The 26,077-nt window shown below is 42.0% G+C and overlaps 1 protein-coding gene across 3 annotated transcripts in view; it reads right to left on the reverse strand.

Annotated features, from left to right (window-relative positions):
- POFUT3 (protein O-fucosyltransferase 3) overlaps positions 1-26,077 on the reverse strand; it is a 103,799-nt gene that overhangs the window by 17,178 nt on the left and 60,544 nt on the right. Inside the window, exon 5 of one of the 3 annotated variants that reach the window (XM_051842613.3) lies at positions 12,033-12,107. The exons of the other annotated variants lie outside the window; for them this stretch is intronic. Within the exon in view, the coding sequence (XP_051698573.2) occupies positions 12,069-12,107 (39 nt within the window). The 3' untranslated portion in view covers positions 12,033-12,068. Of the gene's footprint in view, positions 1-12,032; positions 12,108-26,077 lie in introns of those variants that run through there. 3 annotated transcript variants of the gene reach the window in all.

Raw genomic sequence — 26,077 nt, forward strand, 5'->3', positions numbered from 1 at the left:
CTCCCACATGGGTGCAGGGGCCTAAGGACTTGGGCCATCTTCTACTGCTTTCCCAGGCCATAGCAGAGAGCTGGGTTAATAGTGGAGCAGCTGAGAATCAAATTGGCACCCATATGGGATGCCGGCGCTTGAGGCCAGGGCTTTAACCCGCTGCACCACAGTGCCGGTCCCAAAAGGAAAACTTTAACGCGTTTAATATAGTTCTTGGTATTTAAGTATCTTGTTGAAAAGATATCTTCCCATTTCCTGGGCACTTATTTTTAATTTGCTTTTATGTTATTATCTTATATATCTATTCCCATTTGCTAACTTTTACACCAAGCATCATCATTTTACAACTACCCACACTGTCACATATACATTCAATTCCTTGTTTTTCATTGAGTCTAAGCACTGCACTCAGTTGTCCCTGACACTGGCAGGTTTCCACCAAACAATGACTCCTGCCATTAGTGTACTACATCCAAGTTTCAATTCCATGGACCTCATGCTCAGTCCATGCTCTCTTTGTGTCCATGGTCTCTAATTAGTCCTCCAATTCCACTCTTGATCCACTGCAAGCTATACTCAGCATCTCCTCTCATTCCAGGTTACAATCCAACATCAGAACGTGGCCCTTTAATAATTTCTAAGAGAGGTAGGAAGGAAGGGAAGGAGAAAGGAAAGAAAGAGAGCAACAGACAGATTTCAGAATGGCAAACTGAACACACACACCTAATTTTTTTCCCTCCTGAAATGCCATTAAAATGAGAGTAAAAAAGATTGCTCTCAAAACGTAGGAATTGAGAGAATGGGAGGGGCTGGAAAAACAGGAAAGTGCTAGAGCCTGGAAATCAGGTGTAAAAGCAATAAAGCATTTTTAGAAAATAAACTGAATGATAAGGTAGCAGTGGGGTGAACTGAGAGGTCATCTATTTTATATTGCTGAACTCCAGGGATTGATAGGCACCAGATACTCCTGGAAGTGAGAGAGGGGAGACAAAATGAGACAATTTAATAGAAAGTCTATTTAAGGAACTGTTTCCCAGATCTCTTCTACTCTTCATGGCCAGGTGTCAGCCTCTTCTGCAACTAAAAAAAGGCTTATTCTCTGCCGAAGTGAAACACAAGATTTTTTTTTTTTAATTTATTTGACAGGCAGTTAGACAGTGAGAGAGATAGACAGAGAGAAAGGTCTTCCTTCCATTGGTTCACTCCCCAAATGGTTGCTACGGCCAGCGCGCTGCACCGATCCGAAGCCAGGAGCCAGGAGCCAGGTGCTTCCTCCTGGTCTCCCATGGGGTGCAGGGGCCCAAGCACCTGGGCCATCCTCCACTTCCCTGGGCCACAGCAGAGAGCTGGACTGGAAGAAGAGCAACTGGGACTAGAACCCGGCACCCATATGGGATGCCAGTGCTGCAGGCAGAGGATTAACCAAGTGAGCCACGGCGCCGGTCCCAACAGAAGATTTCTGACCCAGAGAACAAGAGTCAAAGTTGGAGGCAGAAGTGCAGCACCAAGCACAGAAAATTCAGTGAGTTCATGAATGTTGAGGGTTGGGATTCTTGCCATCTTCCTGCAATCCATGCCTACAACACTGGAAGCTAGAGCCTCAGCACACAGGCAAAAGAGGTGTCTACATAAAAAGAAAAAGGAAAGTGTCTCACAGGAACGGGGAAGGGAGAGCTCAGGCTGATGGTCCATGCCAAGTGAAGAGGGAAACCAGCATGCACAGGAGAGGGTGAGGCTCCAGGAGAGAGCTCTCTGGCAAGATGAAATCAACTGGATGCCTCAGATACCTGCCTTTGAAGGAGATTTATTTGTATTTGTTAGCCTTAATTTGCAATGAGTTTTTAACAGATTCAATGTGCTTTGTAGACACAACTCTAAGAATATGATGATAATCCCTCCTTCCCTGCCTCCCTCCTCCTCTCTCCCTACCACTCTCTTTCCTTCTCCCTTTTTTTGTTTTTGATATAACATATTTTAAATTTATATTACAGTAAAAAGATGTTTAATGAGTAAAAAGCAAAAAGAATCTAGTTTAATGGGAATATACACAATGGCTATAAACAATAATTGAATGGAAAAATGACCATTTCACCCATATACAGTAAATTCTAAACTAATCACAGATCATTAAAACTCTAGTAGTAAAACATTCTTAACCATTTGTTTGACAAAGGTATAAAATAAGGGTCTTGGAAAATTCTATTTGCAGCAATACTGATCCACAGACATGTCTTCTTTTTTTGCTTTTTAAATTTTAGCCCCCAGAAATAAGGGAAAATATGTGTTATTTCTCTTTCTGGGTCTGGCTTATTTGACTCAATAAGATGTCCTCCAGTTGCATCCATTTTGCTGCAGCTAATATCCCATTGTGTATATATACCACATTTTCTTTATCAATTCATCTGATGATGGACACTTGGTTGATTCCAAATCAGTGCTACTATGAACATGGTGGTGCAGGTATCTCTTCAATACATTGTGTTCAAGTCTTTGGGGTATATACCCAGCAGCGGGATTATTGGATCATATGGCAAGAATATTTCTAGTTCTTAAAGAAATCCCCACACTGTTTTCCGCAGTGGCTGCACTAATTTACATTCCCACCAACAGTGTGCAAGTGTTCCCCATTGTCCACATCCTTGCCAGCATTTGTTACTCTCTGTGTTTTGTATTTTAGCCATTCTGACAGGAGTGAGGTGATATCTCATTTTGGTTTTGATTTGCATTTCTCTGATGGCTAGTGATGTTGAGCATTTTTTCATATATTTGTTGGCAATTTGTATTTCTCCTTTTGAGAACTATTAAAGTCCTGTGCCCATTTCTCAACTGGATTGTTTGTGTTGTTGTTGAGTTTTTTGAGTTGCTGATATGTTTGGGATATTAATCCTTTGTCAGATAGATGGTTTGCAAATATTTTCTCCCATCCTATTGGATGTTTTTTCACTACTGATCATTTCCTTTGCTATAAAAAGTTTCTGAGTTTGATATAGTCCCATTTGTTTAGTTTTGCTTTTTTTGCCTAAGCTTTGGTGGTATTGTCCCAGAAGTCATCCCCTCCACCAATGTCTTGGAGTACTTCCTCAACATTTTCTTCCAGCAAATTCGTAGTCTGAGTTTTTAAATTTAGGTCAGGTCTTTGATCCATCGTGAGTTGTTTTTTGTATATGGTGAGAGATATGGACCTAATTTCTTATTTTTTTTTCAGGAGCATACACATTAGCAGGGAGTTGGATCAGAAGTGGAGCAGCTAAGACTCAAACCAGCATCCATATGGGATGCCAGCATTACAGGCAATGGCTTTAACCAGCTGAACCACAGTGCTGGTCCTGGCATGGATATAATTTCATTTTTCTACATATACAAATCCAGTTTTGCCAGCACCATTTGTTGAAGAGACTATCCTTACTCCACTGTATGGTCTGAGCTCTTTTGTAAAAAATCATGTATGTTCATGGATTAATATCTGGGTTCTCTATTCAGTTCCACTGATCTATTTATTGGTTTTTAAGCCAGTACCATGCTGTTTTAATTAGTATTGTTTTGTAGCATATCTTTGAAATCAAGTATTGTGATGTCTACAGCTTTATTTTTCCTGTTCAGGATTGCTTTGGCTATTCTGGGTCTTTTGCAATTCCATATGAATTTTACAATTGCTTTTTATAGTTCTGTAAGGAATGCCATTGGTATTTTGATAGGGATTACACTGACTCTGTAGATTGCTTTTGGTAGTAAAGACATTTAATGATATTGATTTTTTCAATCCAAGAGCAAGGAATACCTTTCCATTTTTTGTGTCCTTGATGAGCTCTTTCAGAATATTTGATAATTTTCATTGTAGAGATCCTTCATTCTTTGGTTAAATTTATTCTTAAAAATTTGATTTTTCTGTGGCTATTATGAATAGGATTTCTTTCTTCATTCCTCCTTCTGTGATTTCATATTAGCATACAAAAAAAGCTACTGGTTTTTGTGTGTTTATCTTGTAACCTGCAACTTTAGTCAACTGATTTATCAATTCTAGCAGCTTTGGGGGATTTTCAATGTACAACATCATGTCATCTGCCAACATGGATAATTTGACTTCCTCTTTTCTAATTTGATGTCCTTACTTTCTCCTACCTAAATGCTCTCACTAAAACTTCAGTACTATATTGAATAAGAGTGGTGAAAGTGGACATCCTTTTCTTGTTCCAGATCTGAGGGGTAATGCTTTCAGTTTTTCCCCATTCAGTATAATATTGGCTGTTGGTTTGCTATATATAACCTTTATAATTTGGAGGAATGTTCCTTCAATACCTAATTTCTGGAAGGTTTTTATCATGAAGGGGTGTTGAATAGTCAAATGCTTTCTCTGCATTTATTGAGAGCTTGTTTGGAGGTTCTAGCAGGGGAGTGCAGCTGCTCGTATACCCTTGACCGAAGACCAGTCCTCCTCTAGTGGGGAAGGTCATCCTCTTCAACCAAGAGTGCAACTTTGGGAGGGACGCACATGGAGCGGTAAGGGAGGAAGGGGACACCTGCCTAGGCAGCCAGATAAGCCGAATCAACCCTGGAGATCAATGGGGTGACAGATGTCGCAGCCAGATCACCCTCACATCCTCTCTGTATTTATTGAGATGACCATATGGCTTTTGTTCAGTCTATTGATGGGATTTAGGACATTTATTGGTTTGCTAATGTTGAGCCTCTCTTGAATTTCTGGGATGAATCTCATTTGATCATGATGAATGCCCTTTTTGATAAGATTTTATATTTGATTTGCTAGTATTTTGTTGAGAATATTTGCACCTGTGTTCATTAAAGATATAGGTCTGTAATGTTCTTTTCATGCCTTGTCTGTGTTTGGTTTTGGGATCAAAGTAATGCTGACCTCATAAAAAGAGTTTGGCAGAGTTCCATCCTTTACAATATTTTGGAATTATCTAAAGAGTACTGGAGTTACTTCCTCTTGTAATGTTTTGTAGAATTCAACAGTAAAGCCATTAGGTCCCAGACTTTTCTTTGGTGGAAGATGTTTGATTACTGTTCAATCATTGCTTCTTATGAGTCTCTTTAGGTTGCCTTGAGTTAATCTTGGTAGGTTATCTGTATCCAGGAATTTATCCACTTCTTTGAGGTGTTCCAGTTTATTAGCATACAGTTCTTCATAGTAGTTTCTTATGATCTTTTGTGTATTTCAGTGGTGTCAGCTGTAATGTCTCCTTTTACATCTCTAATTTTATTTTGGTTTTTATCTCTTTTTTTCTTTGTTAGTCTGGCTAGAGGTTTATCTATTTTGTCTTCTCTAAAAGCTAACTTTTTGCTTTGTTGATCTTTTGTATTTTTTTTTAGTTTGAATTTCATTTATTTCTGCTCTGATCCTTATTATTTCTTGTCTACTGCTGATTGTGGGGTTTGGCTTGTTCTTGTTTTTCTAAGTCTTCAAGATGCTTCATTAGATCTTTAATTTGAGACATTTCTCTTTTTTATTATAAGTTCAATGATATAAACTTCCCTCTTAATGCTGCTTTTGCTGTATCCCACAGGTTTTGATATGTTGTGTTTTCATTTTCATTTCTTTCAACAAAGTTTTTGACTTCCTTTTTAATCTCTTCAACGACCTAGTGATTATTTGGTAACATGTTGTTTAATTTTGAAGTATTTTACGAGTGTTCTATTTCCCTAATTGTTGATTTCTAGTTTTATTCCTTTATGGTCTGAGAAGATACATGATGTGACTTCAATCTTTTTTAAATTTGCTGAGACTTGATTTGTGCCCTAATATGTAGTCTATCCTAGAAAGTGTTCTATGTGGTAATGAGAATGTGTATTCTGTAGCTGCTGAAATGTCCTGTAAATGTCTGTTAGGTCCATTTGCTCTATAGTATGTTTCAACTTCAATGTATCTTTATTGATTTTCTGCCTGCCCATTAATGAGAGGGAGGTGTTGAAGTCACCTACTATTATTATATTGGAGTTTATCTCTCTCCTTAGGTCTAAAAGTATTTTCTGTATATGTCTGGATAGTCTTTCACTGGGGTATGTGTGTGTGTGTGTTTATATATATATATATATATATACATATATATGGTGAATATATATATATGGTGAATATATATATATATGGTGAATATATATATGGTGAATATATATATGGTGAATATATATATATTGGTAAATAGAAACTTTTATCAAAGTATAATGTCCTGCTTTATTTCTTTTTACAGTTTTTGATTTAAAGTCTGTTTTATCTGATATCAGTATAGCTACGCTTGCTCACTTTTGGTTTCCATTTGTCTGGTATATCTTTCCAACCTTTCACTTTCAGTCTGTGTGTATCTTTGTGAAGTGGGCTTCTTGAGGGCAGCATATAGTGAGGTCATGGTTTTTTATCCATTAAGCCAATTTAAGTCTTTTGGTTGTTAAATTTAATCCATTTACATTCAAGGTTAGTATTGATAGATAAGAACTAAGACCTGTCATTTTGTTGATCAGATAATAATTCTACCTGTTCTGTTACTGAGTTTGGTGGTGATGTCATGTGCTGCATGTTTTCTTCTCATGCAGGACACCCTTCAGAATTTCTTGTAAAGCTTGGTCTGGTGCTGGTGAATTCTTTGTTTTTGTTTAACTGGAAAATATTTCTTTCTCCTTCACTTTTTTTTTTTTTTTTGGACAGGCAGAGTTAGACAGTGAGAGAGAGAGAGACAGAGAGAAAGGTCTTCCTTCCACTGGTTCACCCCCCAAATGGTCGCTATGGCTGGTGCGCTGCTCCGATCCGAAGCCAGGAGCCAGGTGCTTCCTCCTGGTCTCCCATGCGGGTGCAAAGCCCAAGGACCTGAGCCATCCTCCACTGCCTTCCCAGGCCACAGCAGAGAGCTGGACTGGAAGAGGAGCAACCGGGACAGAATCCGGCACCCCAACCGGGACTAGAACCTGGGGTGCTGGCACTGCAGGTGGAGGATTAGCCAAGTGAGCCGTGGCACCAGCCAGAAATAATATTCTTGCTTAGAAGTTTTTATTTTTCTTTTAAGATCTTGAATATATCATACCACTCTCTTATGGCCTATAGGGGTCCACTGAGAAGTCTGATGCTTTCCTTTATATGTAACTTGATGTTTTTCTTTATTATCTTTAGGCTAATTTTTTTGTTTTTAACTTTTGACAATTTGACAGCCATATGTCTTGGAGAAGACCTTTTTGGGTTGAATCTCCTTGGGGTTCCATGAGTTTTTGCATCTGGATGTCGATGTCTCTTCTAAGACCTGGGAAGTTTTCAACTATAATTTCATTTAGCAGGTTCTCAACACTTTTTTCCATTTCTTCTCCTTCAGGAATACCTATAATATAAATATTTGGTCATTTAATGGTACCCCATGTTTCACATAGACCTTCTTCATTCTTTTTTTTTTAATTCTTTCCTCTTTATTTTTGTCTGACTGGGCTATTTCAAAATTCTTGTCCCTCAAGGTCAGAAATTCTTTCTTCCACTTTGTCTTTTCTGTTGTTAAAGTTCTCAATTACATTTTTATTTAACTGATTGAGGATTTCATCTCCAAAATTTCTATTTAGTTCTTCTTAATGAGTTCTAGCTCCTTAGTAATGATTTAATTCATGTCACTCATTGACTTCCTCATTTCTTTAAATCTGTCCATATAATCTTGCATCTTGTTGAGTTTCCTTACACTCAGTATTTTGAATTCTATATCTGTCACTTCATAGACTTCCTTCAATTCAGGGAATTCTGGAGGAGTATTATATTATTTTGGAGGCATCAAGCTACCTTGCTTCTTCATGTCTCCTGCATCCCTACATTGATGTCTATCCATCTGGTGTATTTGTCCCTACTTTTGTATGGAGTGGGTTTTATTGTAAAAGAGTTTATAGTTGAGCTGGACTGCAGGGTATCACTTGGCTTGTTGCTTTGGCTTTAGTTTTAGATGAGCCCAGGAGTGTAGCCTCTGAGTGATTTCTTTTGTCTTAGTCAATGTCAGCTGTGTCTAAAAGTAACACAGTGGTTATAGGGATAGAAGTGTGGCTTTGAGATGAGTAAGTGTTTCCTTGGGTTGAGTATCTTTTTCCCACAGAGAGTTCATTGTCAGTCTCCCTGGTGACTGTGTTAGCCAGGGCCTTGTTCTTGGTGCTGAGGGAGACAAGCATAGCTGCCCCCTTGTCCTATTGGCAAGCCTGAATGATGCTGGGGTTCTGGCACCAACTGCTGTGGCTCTAGGACTGTGTGATTTGGATGAACCCTTCCTTAGGTCCTGCTAGAAGACTATGTGATACAGAAGGACCTTTCCTCAGGTCCAGCTGATGCTGTGGCTTATAATACCAAGATCCTTAGTCCTAAGACTAGGCTATGTGAAGAGAATCCTGTTCCAATCCTACAGGGTGACTACAAGGTATACAAGGAAATTTTACTGTGGAGGATATGAGTCCAGAGAGGGGGAATGTGGGTAAGTTCTTCCCTATGTCCACTGGGTAGATGCCAGTGGCAATGAGAAATTTAGAATGAATTGCTACAGTCCTGGTATTGCAGGGTATAGTGGAGTCATTACCCAGATCTTCCAGGTGGGAGTGGATTTTTTTTATGGGCTGCTTCTGGTGTTAACCCCCAGAAGCTTAGGTGAATGGCCCAGCTCCCATGGAGTGCATGAGCATAGCCTTGAGGCTAATGCGTAAAACTGCCACAGTTAAAGGATGTAGGGATCTGTCCTTTGCCCCACACATTGCCCTGACTATAACTACAATGCTGGTAGAAGTAGAATAGAGGTATATTGCTTGGCTTTTTGCAGCTGAGTATGGCATTCTGTTTGGATGGTGAGGGGGAGGGAAGGAAAGCAAAGTGGCTTCCATGCTCTAAGCCGGGCAGTTGCTCAGATCCCAGTCAGCTCTCCAGGCTGAAAGTAAGTCAGTGTGTGACTGTGGAATTCCCTCTCAGTTAAAACTGCAAGAGGCAGGGCACATGGCAGTTTCTTCCTACCTTAGGGTGGTAAGATGGTAGCTCACAGCCAGCAGCTGGCTGTGTCACATGGCTGGCTGTGCAATGTCTCTGTATTCTCTCCTCTTGTTTCACAGAGTCTTCGAGTCCTAGTTGGTTTTTGTTTTTTCACTTCTTTACCAAAGGTTTCTGTCATTCAGACCCCTGGAGATGAAATCTTTTCTTTGTTCTTTCCATATTCCAAAGCAGCTTGTTGGTGAGGCTATGCCCTATTTAGCATTTTGGATCCTCCTTAAAGGAGATATAAATCATCAACAAAGACTGAATGAATTATGTAGGGAAAGAATCAAATATGGTTATTAACTAGGCGAGAACAAAAGGTTGTATAGGTAAAAGAAAAACTCAGTATACTACAAGGCTCAATAAGTTACAGAGCCACAACTACATAAACATTGAGCATTAAGAAACAGTGTATGAACATGTTATTTAGAAATATCAAGTATGTATAAACATCTAAATTACTAAATAGTTAGCTACACACTGTGGTTGCACCTGGGGAGGAGGGAAAGGAAGCAGAAGATGACTGATTCATTAACTGAGTAGAACTATTTGAGGCCGGCGCCGTGGCTCACTAGGCTAATCCTCCGCCTTGCGGCGCCGGCACACCGGGTTCTAGTCCCGGTCGGGGCGCCGGATTCTGTCCCGGTTGCCCCTCTTCCAGGCCAGCTCTCTGCTGTGGCCAGGGAGTACAGTGGAGGATGGCCCCAGTGCTTGGGCCCTGCACCCCATGGGAGACCAGGAGAAGCACCTGGAAGACCTTTCTGTCTATCTCTATCACTGTCCACTCTGCCTGTCAAAAAAAAAAAAAAAAAGAACTATTTGATTCTTTAATGTATAAAGTCTGGCTTCCAAAGGTCTAGAAAAAGTACAGGGATTTTTTTTTAATTCAAGATAACATTGAGCACAGAAAACCAGGATACAAATCCAAACTGAAACTTTTGAGTCAACTGCTCACTTTTCTTGGCTGTTAGGTACAGATGCCAAACTGTACCCTGCTGAACAGAATATCAGAAGCAGATAGCTACAGACTATAGATAGGGAAGTCTGGAATCAATATAAAGAACTATGTAACTAAGGCTGGCACTGTGGTTTAGAAGCCTCCACCTGCAGTGCTGGCATCCAACATGGGTGTCAGTTCGAGTCCCAGCTGCTCCACTTTCGATCTAGCACTCAGCTATGGCCTGGGAAAGCAGTAGAAGATGGCCCAAGTCCTTGGGCCCCTGCACCTGCGTGGGAGACCCAGAAGAAGCTCCTGGCTCCTGGCTTCAGATCAGCCCAGCTCCAGCCATTGTGGCCATTTGGGGAATGAATCAGCTGATGGAAGACTTTGCTCTCTCTCTACCTCTGCCTCTTGTAACTCTGCCTTTCAAGTAAATAAATAAATCTTTAAAAAAAAAGAGATGGTATGCCTGTTTATAATACCATACACTGTCATGTGCTAACATGAAGGATCTTGCTTTAAAAAAATTTAATTGCCAGTACTGTAAATGTCCTGGCACAAATTAAGGACAACTTCTTCATGATACTTAATTACCAATCATCTGGTAGCTATATTGATCCCTTAACTTTCAATGACCTGCCCAACTCTGACTGTTTTATATGAGAAAAATCAGTAATCAAGCCTATTTCCTTGCCTACCAGCTGTAGAGTCCATTCAACAGTCTGAAAGTGACATCACAGAGAAAAGAACCTTGCAAAATAGAATCTTTTAACTGTAATGTTCCACCAGAAGTACTTCAGAGTATAATCTGAGGAAAGTGTGTCTGATGAAATAGTTATGGCTTTTTTAGAAATAACTAAGTTTCAGCGTCCCGTTCTAATTTGAAGTATTGGGCGGAAAAAAAAAGAAAAAAAAAAAAACAAGCTATTTCTGACCTATGGTTTCAAAATATTTTGCTTCCAAAGACAACATGGCTCCAGTTTAACAATGAGGAAAAAACAGGTAATCTTTACATTGACAACTTTTCTTGAGTCTGACAGGGAACTGAATTCTAATGAGTGACAAGCCTTTTGAAGCAGAGGTTGACACCTGATCTATTTTACTCTTGGCAGAACTCAGGAGAAAGGTGGCCACCACACAAACACATAACAAGAAATCAGTTAATACCTTAACAAAGTCTTGAAGGTGAAGTATGGACTTACTATGTCAGCTTGGAGCAGCTGGGAATGTCAGGTATGAAAGGGGAGTTCAAATTCACCCAACAGCTCTACCATGTACCACCACTGGAGGCCCAAAAAGAAGACTGAGGGCAGCACAGGGAACGAGAAAGAGTCCCCAGCCTTGGTGCTGAGTGAAGGAGGTGGGGCTGGTGATCAGCTTCTGCTGCGGGACATTCATGAAGACCCTCCACCGTCCACAGACCCTTACCTTATAAAGAGCAGAAGCCTTAAACCACCATAGGGGCAACTGCAAACCCTTCCCCCCAAATCCAAGAAAAAAAAATCTATTAATTCTGGGAGTAAAAGGAGCAGCACACTCATCTTTTTCATTATGGAGGGCAGCCTGGAAAGGATTTTGAGTCTTGGATCCAACAACCAAAGTTCACCTACCGCTGGTGGGAGACACTAAACTCTCTCCTATTCAAATCAACCACAAATACAAGGCAGAGTTTGGCTACCCTGGGAAGGAAACACAAGAACACTGGAAAAGCCTCCCCCAAGATCCAGAAATTCAGAACCTGTCTAAGCCTGAGGCTGCCAAGAAAACAAAGAACCCACCCTACACTCAACTTGGGACTACTGCTAAGCAACAAGCAAGAGAAGTTTACAGATGGAAGAGGAGCAAGGACATGGAGAAGACACAATATCTGTGGCATTATAATGCAGGAGAAATACCAAGCAAAACTCTTTAGCATACTGCTCTAAGCATAACAGTGCTTATATACTGAATAATTATTATTAATGGAAAAACTTGAAGGCTAGGGAGCACAGAACATAGCAACAGCCACACAAAACCCAAAGCTAGTTCAACTTCTGATGAGTCTGACTCAATGCACACAGATTAGCAGTCTGACAGAAAAAGAGGTATGTCCATTTCCACATGTAAATGCTATTTACCTCAGGCTCTGTGGCTTTGCACAGCATGTCCACCAATCCATCAAAAATCATAAGACACATAAAAAGCAGGGAAGGGATTCTGTCAGGAGATAAAGAAATCAACAGAATCAGACTCAGAAATGACTCAGATAATGGAAATACCGGGTGAGAACTTTAAAAACAACTACCACTATCATGTTAAAGTATGCTGTGGAAAAGTTAGGCAATGTGCATGATCATAAGGAAAGTTTCAGCAGAAAGCTGTAATATGAAACAAGAGTCAAATGGAAATGCTGGGCTTCAGTAGCTTAGCAGATGTTGAATTAGGTGAGTGCTAAATTCACTTCCAACTCTGATATTCTGTGATTCTAATACCACCACTTTAAGAAGCTAAGAGAAAGAAGCTAACTGATAGAATTAAAAAGCAGAGAATGATCCAACATGGGAAGCGAGATACACAGCAGACTTATAGAATGGCAGATGTCCTAAACAGCACTCTGGCCTCAGAATCAGCCAATAAGGCATTCGGATCCAGCTAAAAAGCCCATGAGAGTATTTCAGGCTTGGAAAGCCAAAACACTCTTGCAAAAAAAAAAAAAAAAAAAAAAAAAAAAACTAAATGAAAGATCTCTGTGAGTGAGATCCCAGCAGAAAGAACAGGCCATCAAAGGAGGTACCTTTATCTGAAGGGAGGAGAGAACTTCCACTTTGACTATGACCTTGTCTAAATAGGATCGGAGTTGGCAAACTCAAGAGGCTTCCATAGTCTTGGCAATTCATGACAAGAGCCTCGGGTGATTACTGACGCCATAAATGAGAGTGTCAATTTGTTAAATCAACAACAGGAGTCACTGTGCACTTACCCCCCATGTAGGATCTCTGTCCTTAATGTGTTATACTATGTGAATTAACATTATAACTAGTACTCAAACAGCACTTTATACTTTGTGTTTCTGTGTGGGTGCAAACTGTTGAAATCTTTACTTAGTATATACTAAATTGATCTTCTGTATATGAAGAGAATTGAAAATGAATCTTGATGTGAAAGGGATGGGAGAGGAAGTGGGAGATGGGATGGTTGCGGTTGGGAGGGAGGTTAGGGGGGAAAGCCGCAATAATCCAAAAGTTGTACTTTAGAAATTTATATTTATTAAATAAAAGTTAAAAATAAAGAAGCTAAGAGAAGAAAACTCAAAATAAGGACATGAAGGGCTTATATGTAGGAAACATAAGGTAACAAATTATCTCCCACTTGGAATTATCCCCTCATACTTTTCATTTAAAACAGAAAAAGCAAGGAAAAATTAACACAGGCATCTTGGCTTAGAAAATAAATTCTGGGCCGGCGCCGCGGCTCACTAGGCTAATCCTCCACCTTGCGGCGCTGGCACACTGGGTTCTAGTCCCGGTCGGGGCGCCGGATTCTGTCCCGGTTGCCCCTCTTCCAGGCCAGCTCTCTGCTATGGCCCGGGAGTGCAGTGGAGGATGGCCCAAGTGCTTGGGCCCTGCACCCCATGGGAGACCAGGAGAAGCACCTGGCTCCTGCCTTCGGATCAGCGCGGTGTGCCAGCCGCAGCGCGCCAGTCACAACGGCCATTGGAGGGTGAACCAACGGCAAAGGAAGACCTTTCTCTCTGTCTCTCTCACTGTCCACTCTGCCTGTCAAAAATAAATAAAGAAAAAAAAAGAAAATAAATTCTATTAACCATAAAACAGATTGTCAGCTTTGTTCAGTTTAAACTTAAATAAGACATCTCTAAATTGCCTTATCTTTTTAGGGTCTTGGCATACTGAATCCTTTTTTCCAAGAAATCTTTCCCATTTTCAGACCTTATTTATCATCCTAATCTCAAAAATTCATCCAAACTATTTGCAACATCATCTCTAATCTTTTTTTAAGATTTTGAGAGTTAGTTATAGACAGTGAGAGGAAGAGACAGAAAGAAAGGTCTTCCTTCCATTGGTTCACTCCCCAAATGGCCTCAACAGCTGGAACTGTGCCGATCCGAAGCTAGGAGCCAGGTGCTTCCTCCTTGTCTCCCATGCAGGTGCAGGGGACAAGCACTTGGGCCATCCTCCACTGCACTCCCGGGCCAAAGCAGAGAGCTGGACTGGAAGAGGGGCAACCGGGACAGTATCCAGTGCCCCGACCGGGACTAGAACCTGGTGTGCCAGTGCCGCAGCGAAGGATTAGCCTAGTGAGCCGTGGCGCCGGCCATGTTGGGTAACTTTTAACAACTGATTTCTGTGACACAGCATAAAGTCTTACATTTAGTAGTTATCAGGTTAAAAAAAAAGTTCAAAGGAAGAAAATATAAAGCAATTCATTCTCTCCTGGCAATGTTCCATTTGATGATTCAAGACTTTCCCAGTGGCAATTCAATACCAAAGGGAACACTATGCCAGAACACTTTAAGATGAGAAAGCATTTATAAGCATCTTGGTTACCACCGTCATAACTTGGTAGCTTATGGAACCACTGTAACAGCCATAGCCCTCAACACTCTGCAGCAGTACTGACAACTGGCTCTCCATGACTGGGAATCTTTGGAAGATTGTCGTAGAATTTTTACTATAAACATTCAGGTCTCCAATTTTAGAGAACCCTTCCTTCACAGTGCACATCAGTGTTTCTATCTATGGTTATTGATTACTGTCTATCTCAATCATAAGCTCTATGATAAAGGACCATGTCTCATTGTTCACCACTGCCTGGTTCAATCATATCAGAAACAATGTACACCCTGTATTAAAAAATTTTCAATAAATTTGTTCAATATATAAAATGAATGGAGACTTCCAGATTAAAATTATTGACTAGAAAGAAAATTTTATTCCCTCTTGGAACTCCACAAAGTGACTTCATTATTAAGACAAAGATTCACAAGGGAACCAAAATCAATAAAACAGCAATGAAAGTTTGGGAGTTGCAGAAGTTAAGAGACAGGTGGCAAGTGACTTAGTTGACCTGAGAAAGCTGAGTTTGAAGAAGTGGTGGCAAAGCAGAAAAGCAACTCAACGTACACTGTAGAGTGCCCAACACATCCAGACATCTGGTGGCATAAAGAATCCGTGAGGCCGGTGCCACGACTCACTAGGCTAATCCTCTGCCTGCGGCGCTGGCACACCGGGTACTAGTCCCAGTCGGGGCACCGGATTCTGTCCCGGTTGCCCCTCTTCCAGGCCAGCTCTCTGCTGTGGCCAGGGAGTGCAGTGGAGGATGGCCCAAGTGCTGGGGCCCTGCACCCCATGGGAGACCAGGAGAAGCACCTGGCTCCTGCCTTCGGATCAGCGTGGTGCGCTGGCCGCGGCACACCGGCCGCGGCGGCCACTGGAGGGTGAACCAACGGCAAAAGGAAGACCTTTCTCTCTGTCTCTCTCTCACTGTCCACTCTGCCTGTCAAAAAAAATTTAAATTAAAAAAAAATCTGTGGGGGCACCAGAGCTGTGGCATCACAGGTAGAGCTGCCACCTGCAGTGCCAGCATCCCATATAGGTGCTGGTTCAAGTCCCAGCTGCTCCATTTCCAATCAAGCTCTCTGTTATGGCTTGGGAAAGCAGTAGAAGATGGCCCAAGGTCTTGGACCCCTGAACTGACCTGGGACACCTAGAAGAAGCTCCTGGCTCTTGGCTTCAGATCAGCTCAGTTCTGGCTATTGCAGTCCATTGGAGATTGAACCAGCAGATAGAAGATTCAATCAATCTCTCTCTCTCTCTCTCTCTCTGTCTCTCACTCTCCCCCCTCTCTCTCTGTCTCTTCCTCTGTCTCTCTCTCTCTCTCCCCCTCCCTCCCTTCCTCTGCCTCTCTGTAATTCTGTCTTTCAAATAAATAAATGATTCTTTAAAAAAAATCTGTGGAAGTAGGCATAAAGATGGTGCTAAAAACAAGAGTTTCTTCTCATTTTAGTAGGAAGCAGCTGAAACCCCAGATAACTATTCTGCACAAATGGAAGACATACTCTCCCATCCCAGCAAAAATTAAGGTGTGTCCTTTAAAGAAACTTGAGGGCCGGCGCCGCGGCTCAATAGGCTAATCCTCCACCTTGCGGCGCCGGCACACCGGGTTCTAGTCCCGGTCGGGGCGCCGGATTCTGTCCCGGTTGCCCCTCTTCCAGGCCAGCTCTCTGCTATGGCCAGGGAGTGCAGTGGAGGATGGCCCAAGTGCTTGGGCCCTGCACCCCATGGGAGACCAGGAAAAGCACCTGGATCCTGGCTCCTGCCATCGGATCAGCGCGGTGCGCCCGGCTGCAGCGGCGGCCATTGGAGGGTGAACCAGCGGCAAAAGGAAGACCTTTCTCTCTCTGTCTCTCTCTCACTGTCCACTCTGCCTGCCAAAAAAAAAAAAAAAAAAAAGAAACTTGAATGGTCTTTTTGTTAAAAATTTTTATTTAAGGTATACAAATTTCGATTCAGGAATATAGTGATACTTTTCACCCTACCCTCCCTCCTGCCCACACTCCCAACCTTTTTCCTTTTCCCTCTACAATTCCCATTCTTATTTTTTATAAAGATATATTTTCAGTTAACTTTATAATCCTACACTAAGTAGAGAGTTCAACAAATAGTATGAAAGAGAAAAAATATGTTCCTCAACAGTTGAGATAAGGGCTGTTAAAAATCATTGCATCTCAATTGTTGAAATCTTTACTTAGTATATACTAAGTTGATCTTCTGTATTTAAAGATAATAAAAATGAAACTTAATGAAGAATGGGATGGGAGAGGGAGTAGGAGATGGGATGGTTTGAGGGTGGGAGGGTGGTTATGGGGGAGAAACTGCTATAATCCAAAAGTTGTACTTTTCTAAAAAAAAAAAAAATCATTGCATCTCAAAGTGTCAATTTCACTCCTATAGAGTATCTTTTAGGTACTCTTATTAGTTACCACACATCAGGGAGATCATATGGTATCTGTCTTTTGGGGACTGGCTTATTCCACTAAGTATAATAGTTTCCAGTTGCATCCATTTTGTTGCAAAAGACAGGGTTTTTGTTTTGTTTTTTTTTTACCACTGTGTAATATTTCACAGTGTATATATATCATAATTTCTTTATCCAGTCAGTTGATAGATATCTGTGTTGATCATATATCTTAGCTATTGTGAGTTGAGCTACAGTGAATGGGGTGGGGGATGATGGGGGTACAGAGAACTCTTTCATATGCTGATTTCTTTTGGCTTAGGTAAATTCCCAGAAGTGGGATAGCTGGAACATATGGTAGGTCTATATTCAGATTTCTGAGGTATCTCCATACTGTCTTCCACAGTGGCTGTACCAGTTTACATTCCCACCAACATGGATTAGGGTACCTTTTTGCCCACATCCTTGCCAGTATTTGTTGTTTGTTGATTTCTGTATGAGAGCCATTCTAACTAGGGTGAGGAGAAAACTCATTGTGGTTTTGATTTGCATTTCCCTGATTGCTAGTGATCCTAAGCATTTTTTCAAGTGTCTGTTGGCCATCTGAATTTCTTCTCTTGAAAAATGTCTGTTCAAGTCCTTTGCCCATTTCTTAATTGGATTGTTTGTTGAACAGTATTTAGACTCAGAGAGCATAGGCATAGGGGAGGGTAAAGGTAATGTACCCTAACAGAAGCCTCTCAACCTCACCTATGTCTTATTCCAGCTATGTAGGGCTGTGGCCAAGTAAACATCTCACCTCCTTCCATGTGATTCTCTCTTCCTGCCCTAGAATTCAACTGTTGATGTCACTGTGGAACTCTTCTCAGGATCTACATCACACATGTACAAGCAGAAAATGAGGTGGGGGTGGGGTTTGTTTTAACCCAGTGGGGCAAATTTTTGACCAAAAAGAGAATAAAGCCAATGGATAAATTCTCTCCCTTTCCTTATCCTGAAAGAATGGGATATGTGTATGTGTCTCAGGGGTAACATCCTAAGGAGTCCCACTTAGAAGCACTTAGCTCAATGACATCCTCATGGTTTCCTTCCTTTCTATATTGTTTCATTTATCTGTCCCTCTATCCTCCCCCTCAGATTCTTCTCCCTAAAAATATCATAGCACATATGCCTCTGCTTCCATTTCTGTTTTCTATGGGACCTAGGTTAAGATCATTGGTATCAGGAGTCACCCTAAAAATATTAGTCATACGATGGCAATAAAGTCCCCATCTTTAAAATGAGCAAGGTAATCATCTGTTTATCACCAGCATTTAGCATGTAAGTGAGAAAGCAGAGTCCCTGCCCTGAGAGGAAATAGTTCATGTACCAAAAGATGCATCTGGAGGACCCAGATGGGATGTGCTGGAGGACCAGGGGAAGCGTGTGTAGGAGTGTGTCACCAAGGAGGAACATGAGGTTAAAACCAGAAGATTTTATTGACCTGGAGGGACTTGCTTATGGTATTGTACCTGAAAATGGTCCTAATGATTTGTCAAATGGCTCCATGAACATGTGAGATGGTTTTGGACATTGTGATAGTCCATTGTAAATATAACAGGGATGAAGCTGGCATGGATTTACCATGAAAGATCTAGAACCACCTTCCCAGCAATGTTTCCAAGAGGGCCAAGAGCACACTTCCTTTACAGTATCAACACAGACAGCACTGGCAAATGAAGGAGGAACACAGATTATAGGTACTCCTGTAGAACTAGGGTCCCTAAAGTAACAGCAACTACAAAATGGGTAAAGATCAGATATCAGCACTTAAAGGCAAGGAGGAATTAACTACCAGAATGGGTAGCAATGCCAAACAGGTAGAGCCTCAACTCTCAGGAATCACAGCATTTCTACAAGTGAGATAGATGAGCAAGATAAGTAGACTGCTGCTCAACCGTACAACTGAAAGGGAGAGGCTGCAAAGAGAAAAGTCATGGCAATTGCCATAGTGGACATTCCAGCCCTCACTCTAAAATTAAATCAGTGCACACTGCAGACCTCATTAATTAAGGGGGCCATTTTGATTGAATTGTTCACTGGATAAGGAAAACAAAACATTCAGATTTTTCAAATACTATAAGACAGAGGGTCCGAGTTGACATAGTTAACAGGGGCTCAAAACTCCACCGCAGTCCTCTGGGTAGAGTGGGAGTACACGTGACAAATGGTGTGTTCACCTATTTCTAGTGCCTTTAATGTGTCTACAAAGCCACCAGTGTCTCCTTGGTTTGCAGCTAGGAGAAGCCTTATAAAGTTCCCTGATCTCTTGCCTAAGAAAAATCAAGTCAGATCCCTTAAAACCTAACCCTCAGCCAGATAGTAAGTCTGAGTCAACATCAGAGCCTTAAAACATTGCAAAGATCAATGCCCCTATCAGACTGGGAGCTTTCTGATTCAAAACCCCACCACCAAACTAATTTTATTAACGTGTTTGCCCCTGACACAAACAAGATCAATCGTGACAGAAGATGGGGGATTACCATGAACTTAACTTGACAGTAGACCCAACTGCAGCTGCCTTACTGAATATGGAATCAGCACTGCTCCAGTTAACATCTAACCTCTGATGGCAATATCCGCTAATAGGTCCCTACAGAGAGGAAGCTCACAACATGCAGGTATGTAGTATGATTTGTTCTTGAATGTCAGCCAGCCTCTCCCCTCTGTCACCTCACTGCTAATTCCATGGGCTCATGAACAGAGAAGACATTATAGCAAAGGCAGAGGCTACGCATGAACCACAAAGCCTTGTCACCTATTCATAAAGGCAGAATCCATTACTGCCACTCCTGAATACTGAACATACCAGCAATGAAGATAAGTCTGAGCCTTTTGCTATGGCCCCATTCCTTAAGGAGATCACCTAGTCTCTAAATGAGAGACTAACATCCATTCACTCTAGAAAGACCAGAGATTTGTCCTTGCTGGACAGACGTTTGACTTCCTCATCCTCCATTCCTCTGTCATGACTTAACATTCAGGGGTCACACAACACTTTCCTCAGCAACATAACATCCTACACCACATTAACACACACCTGTGGACTCACTGCACGGTGAAGGAAACATCAAAATGGACACATGACACTGTGACAACAGATAATGTAATCGTGGACACAGGATTTACTGGTTTTTTTATGTACCCCATCACTCAGAAGAAGCTAGCCTTAAAGAATTGTGGAATATCGTATGAGTGGCCCAGTTCAAGTACCAATGCAAGGACAATGTTCTACGGGTTTATTAAATCAGTAAACCATATTCGGGACTGTACTCTCATAAACAACTAGACTAGTTACAGCAACTAAGCATTAAAGTAGGATTGACTAATCTCACCATCATGCCCACTGATCCTGTTGCTTATTTTGTGTTTCTCATCCATGAAACCTTAAGCTTTCCTAGGTTCCTGGGCAGTAGAAAAGTACCCACAGAGAGGAAGCTCATAACAAGCAGGTGCAAGGCATGACTTGTTCTCCAATGTCAGCCAGCAGGACTCTTTTCCACCAGGAGCCCAGGAAGATTCCCAATAAACTTAATCTACACAACTACAGCTGTTACCTAGTCACTTTGAGTTCTTCATGCCAGTAGATGAACAGGAAGATAAAGGACTAATGAAGAGTTAACATTACTGCTGCACAGTAGATTCAAATTGGGTATGTCAGGGACTACGCAACATGCACGCAGGAATCACAGCCTGAGGTGGGCGAGGCAATACTGACTCCCAAGAGGAGAAGATGTGGCTTGCCCGACCAAGAAGCAACCAAGACCAAGCCACTGACCAAGAGTGATGGGAATGAAGAACAGGTTGAAAAGTGGGAAAACAATGTGTGTCAGTCACTGCTTTTACACCAGCAGCAGTGGGGTCAGGAACATGTGTTGTCAGCCCTCTTATAGGAAGTTGTTCAGAGACTTGGGCTGACCACATTTTCGAGAAAATTCTGTGACTAACTGGACTTGGGGGAACAAAACAATGGCATCTCCTCTCATAACTATTAAATACTGGAGCCTAAGACCTGGATATAATGGGAAAGTGGGAATCTGGGTGCATCAGCATAGATGGCCTCTTGTCTAGCTCTGCATGGGGTCTGACAGACATCACACAAACATAACCTGACACAACATCACCTCCTGGCTGCACCCGTGCCTTCCATCTCCTGCCCTAAGGTTTCCATATGCAACATGTTTCTTGCACTCTTGCTAGGACCTTGTATATTAAACTGTCTTGCACATTTTGTGTTACCCAGGCTTAAACAATTAGAAGCCATCAAACTCCAAGCAGTACTTCAGAGAACACCTCTGAAAAAACCCACATTCTACCGGGACCCTTAGATTGACCTCTAGAAGAACACCCTGCTTCTGTTTCCCCAGCGACTCCCCTTTTCAGAATAAAGCAGCCAGAGCAGTCATCTTCCAGTCCCCCCAACAGAAGTTAGGGTTCCATTCTTCTTTGTGGGGAATCTGAGGCGTCAAAGGGTTAATGGGGGCCGGCGCCGCGGCTCACTAGGCTAATCCTCCACCTGCAGCACCAGCACACTGGGTTCTAGTCCTGGTTGGGGCGCCGGATTCTGTCCTGGTTGTTCCTCTTGCAGTCCAGCTCTGCTGTGGCCTGGAAGTGCAGTGGAGGATGGCCCAAGTGCTTGGGCCCTGCACTCCATGGGAGACCAGGAGAAGCACCTGGCTCCTGCCTTCGGATCAGCACGGTGCGCCGGCCGTGGCGGCCATTGGAGGGTGAACCAACGGCAAAGGAAGACCTTTCTCTCTGTCTCTCTCTCACTATCCACTCTGCCTGTCAAAAAAAAGGGGGGGTTATTGGGGGGAACCCGACATACTGGAGGAAAGAGGCAAAGAAGGAAAAGAGAGAGAAGGAGAACATAAGAGAGAGAGACAGAGGTCAGGAGACAGAGAGAAAGAGAGAGAGAGAGAGAAACACGTGTTCAGTAACAGGTCCTTTTAAAATTTGCCAGGGCAGGCAGGGAAGTAGGAGCAGCGAATCCCATTAGGACGGGGGTGGGGCTCACACCGGTGGTTGGGCCATGTGGCCACCTGGCTTCCAGCAATGGCGGCGGGGGCTAGAGCCTAGGATGGTGTCAGGGTGTAGATGGAGCCATAGATAAGACTACGCCATTTTACTAACAATCTATATAATAGCCCCAAACAGGAAACAACTCCAATGTCTATCAACAGGCAGGCAGATAAACAAATTTTGAACATTTAAATCTGTTCATAAATGAAACACCGATACACAAAGCATTGTGGATAAGTGTCAACACTATCATAGCATTGCATGCTATACTTGGATGACTCTATTTATGAAAAGTTCTAGAAAACTGTCTGGGCTTCTTGGTAAAAAGCAGCACAGGGCAGATGGGTGGTTGCTTGACAAAAGGGAGGGAGGGGGGCCAGCACTGAGGTGCAGTAGGCTAAGCCTCTGTCTGTGGTGCCAGCACCCAAATGGGTACCAGTTCATGTCCCAGCTGCCCCTGTCCAATCCAGCTCTTTGCTATGGCCTGGGAAAGCAGCATAAGTTGGCCCAAGCGCTTGGGCCCCTGTACCCATGTGGAATACTCAGATGAAGCTCCTGGCTCCTGACTTTGGATCAGTCCAGCTAAGGCTGTTGTGGTCATTTGGGGAGTGAACCAGCAGATGGAAGACCTTTCTCTCTGTCTCTCCCTCTCTCTGTCTGTAACTCTACTTCTCAAATAAATAAATAAAATCTTTTAAAAAAGGGGTGGGGTGGGGTGGAAAGGGATTGTATTACAAAGGAACCTGAGGAAGTTTGGGGGCAGGGGATAGAAATGTGGTGATGCTTTCACAGATGTATTCTTATGTCATAACCAATCAAAATGGGCAGTTATTATATACCAGTTACACTTCAATAAAGCTAATTTTTTTGTTTATCCCAATAACATAAGGTTAGATTTCTGATCATTACATGATATCTCCCCTATTATAGCCTCTTTGAAGACAGGATTACTTATCAAAAATACTCTTTAACTAACTAAAATGGGTGGCCTCTTCAATACTGAAAGACTTTGTGGAGCTGGTGCAGTGGCATATGGAGGCATCAATATCCCATATTGGGGTGCCAGTTCCAAACCTGGCTGCTCTATTTCTGATCCAGTGCCTGCTAATGTGCCTAGGAAAGTAGCGGAAGATGGCCCAAGTGCTTGGGTCCCTGCCACCCATGTGTGAGACCTGGATGGAGTTCCAAGCTCCTGCCTTGAGTAGGGCCCAACCTTGGCTATTGTGGCCATTGGGGTAGTCAACCAGTGGATGGAAGATCTGTGTGTGTGTGTGTGTGTGTGTGTGTGTGTATCCTCTCTCTGAAACTCTGCCTTTCAAAAAAATAAATATTAGCAGACACTAGTCTTGTTTATGTGATCCCTTTGACTCTTAATCCTTTCATTATGGTCAATTATGAACTGAAACTGATCACTTTGACTAGTGAGATGGCATTGGTACATGCCACCTTGATGGGATTGTATTGGAATCCCTGGCACGTTTCTAACTCTACCGTTTGGGGCAAATCCGGTTGAGCATGTGCTAAACTGTACATCTCCTCTCTCTCTCTCTTATTCCCAATGTTATATTTAACAGGGATCACTTTTCAGTTAAATTTAAACACCTAAGAATAATTGTGTGTTAATTAAAGAGTTCAACTAATGGTATTAAGTAGAACAAAAAATACTAAAAGGAGCTGTGAGGTGAGAAATGTATGTCATTGGAGGCCACGATTATTGCGGTAATATTGTTACACAGCAACAGATAACTAATACACTAGATCCATGATTTATGAGAGAGAGAGGAGGGGAGAAGTAGAGAAATGGGAAGCACACTTGATGTTCTAACAGGATTTTCTATATCCAAATATAACAACTTAAACTATTGTCAACTGCAAGATAAAAATAATCAGATTTAGAGGGAGTGGATTGTTTTTTTATTCTTTGACTAAAACTGAAAAAAGTCCATGTTTAAGTATCATACGTAGGATACAGTAAGTACCACATACATGCATATTTAATTGCCACATATAAGTTATAACAACTCTTGTAAAATAAATGCAAATGAAAACAACTGGTCTAATACCAGTTACTTGCATGGTATCTCCTATTCTATGAGCACATTAGCATACGCACATTAGCATGTTGGATTGTGACTGGTCACTGAAGTGGAAGCACCCTGGAGGAAGGCCTGCTCTGCCTACCCTGTCCTGTTTCCTCGGAGAAGAGACTCAGTCACACTGCACTAAGGCACTCCGGACTACCACAGTCAGGGAGCGCTTTCTGCTGGAAACATAGGGATGGATGTGTCCTGCATCTTCTGAAGTTGTTGACCAGTGCCATTCATTACACCCTCTCTCTAGTCCCCCATTATCATTCCAATAGGGTTTCTGTGAATATAATCTCCAAGCCAAGAAAGGATCTTGAAAGAACAGCCAGGAAAATCTTCACTCTGAGAAATTCTGCTCTCTATCTTGACATATTTCGAGAATAAACAGCCAAAGGGCCATAACAGGGTCTCTGTACTCTCATGTGGTGTGTCTGTGATGTGGATTTTACTTTCTGCTGTAAGTTGCCCTATAACTTAGATCATAGAGGAGGTTATATAAAAGCAAATAAAAGAATTTAAATTTTCACAATTGTTTGTTTTAAGTGTTATAAACTTATCTAAACGTAAAATATTTAGTATATGAAAGCCCAATGGAGCCCAATATAGGATACACATAATACACAAACACAAAATTTCACATATTGTTCAGGCTTATAATTAACCTGAAATTAATGATAGCTAAAATAGGCATTTAAATATTTAACAAAAATTGCCTGCCTTCAGAGAATTTAGACAAAATATTTTGTATATATGGATTCAGGCAAAGGCATGATGGGTGACAGGTATGGGTCACCTCGGTTTTCTAAAAATCTCAGGAAGTTGAAACTAATCTTTCTTTTTCTTTCAATAAACTTCCTTTTAACAAAGCCAGTTATACATAAAGTGGGACCATTGCCATTATCAATTAACAAACAAACACATCAAGAGAAATCTAGAGATTGAGAACCATTGCTGGGGCCAGCGCCATGGCTCACTTGGTTAATCCTCCACCTGTGGCACTAGCATCCCATATGGGCACCAGGTTCTAGTCTCGGCTGCTCCTCTTCCAGTCCAGCTCTCTGCTGTGGCCCAGGAAGGCAGTAGAGGATGGCCCAAGTGCTTGGGCCCCTGCACCTGCATGGGAGACCAGGAAGAAGCACCTGGCTCCTGGCTTCAGATGGGCACAGCGCCGGCCGTAGCATCCATTTGGGGAGTGAACCAATGGGAAAAAGACCTTTCTCTCTGTCTCTCTCTCTCTCACTGTCAAATAAATTTAAAAAAAGAGAGAGAGAAACAGTGCTAAGAAATTTAATGAAAATAATTCAAAAAAGTTTTTTAAGGATTTTCCCCATCATGATTTGAACAGTCTCTGTACATACAGGCTCAGCATCCCTAATCCAAAAATTGGAAAAGTCCAAAATCCACATTTTTTGAGCACTGACACGATGTGCTCAAAACACACGCAGGTTTTGGAAGATTTTGGATTTCAGATTTTCAGATTAGGAATGCTCAATTAGAAAGTCTGTGAATATTCTAAAATCTTAAAAACTCCAAAATGTGAAATATTTTGGTTCCAAGTATTTTGCATAAAGGATAATCGACCTTTATCAACAAGCAGTGTATGTGCCACCGAGAGAAAGAGCAAGAATGAGAGGGGCTGGTGTTGTGGCACAGACTGAGCTGTGCTCTGCAATGCCATCATCCCATACTGCAGCACTAGCGTCCTGGCTGCTCTGCTTCAGATCTAACTCCCTGCTGATGCACCTGGGAAACCAGCAGGTGATAGCCCAAGTGCGTGGCACCCTGACCCTCACACAGAAACCCAGATGGAGTTTCAGGTTCCTGGCTTCAGCCTGGCCCAAACCTGACGGCTGCAGCCATTTGGGGAGTGAATCAGTGGCTGGAGGATCTTTCCTGTCCCCCACCCCCATCACTCTGCCTTTCAAATAAATCTTTAAAAAGAGAAAGGAATGAGAGAGAGTATGTGTGTGTGTGTGTTCTGTACATGAAATGAAAATGAGCTTCAAAATGTGGGCCTGACCGTAAAGGGCCTGGAAGAATTGACCTTACTCCTTTGCCACAGCA

Source organism: Oryctolagus cuniculus, chromosome 2 (genome assembly GCF_051225735.1).
Source record: "Oryctolagus cuniculus isolate XC-2025 breed Fujian yellow rabbit chromosome 2, ASM5122573v1, whole genome shotgun sequence".
Lineage (NCBI taxonomy): Eukaryota > Metazoa > Chordata > Mammalia > Lagomorpha > Leporidae > Oryctolagus > Oryctolagus cuniculus.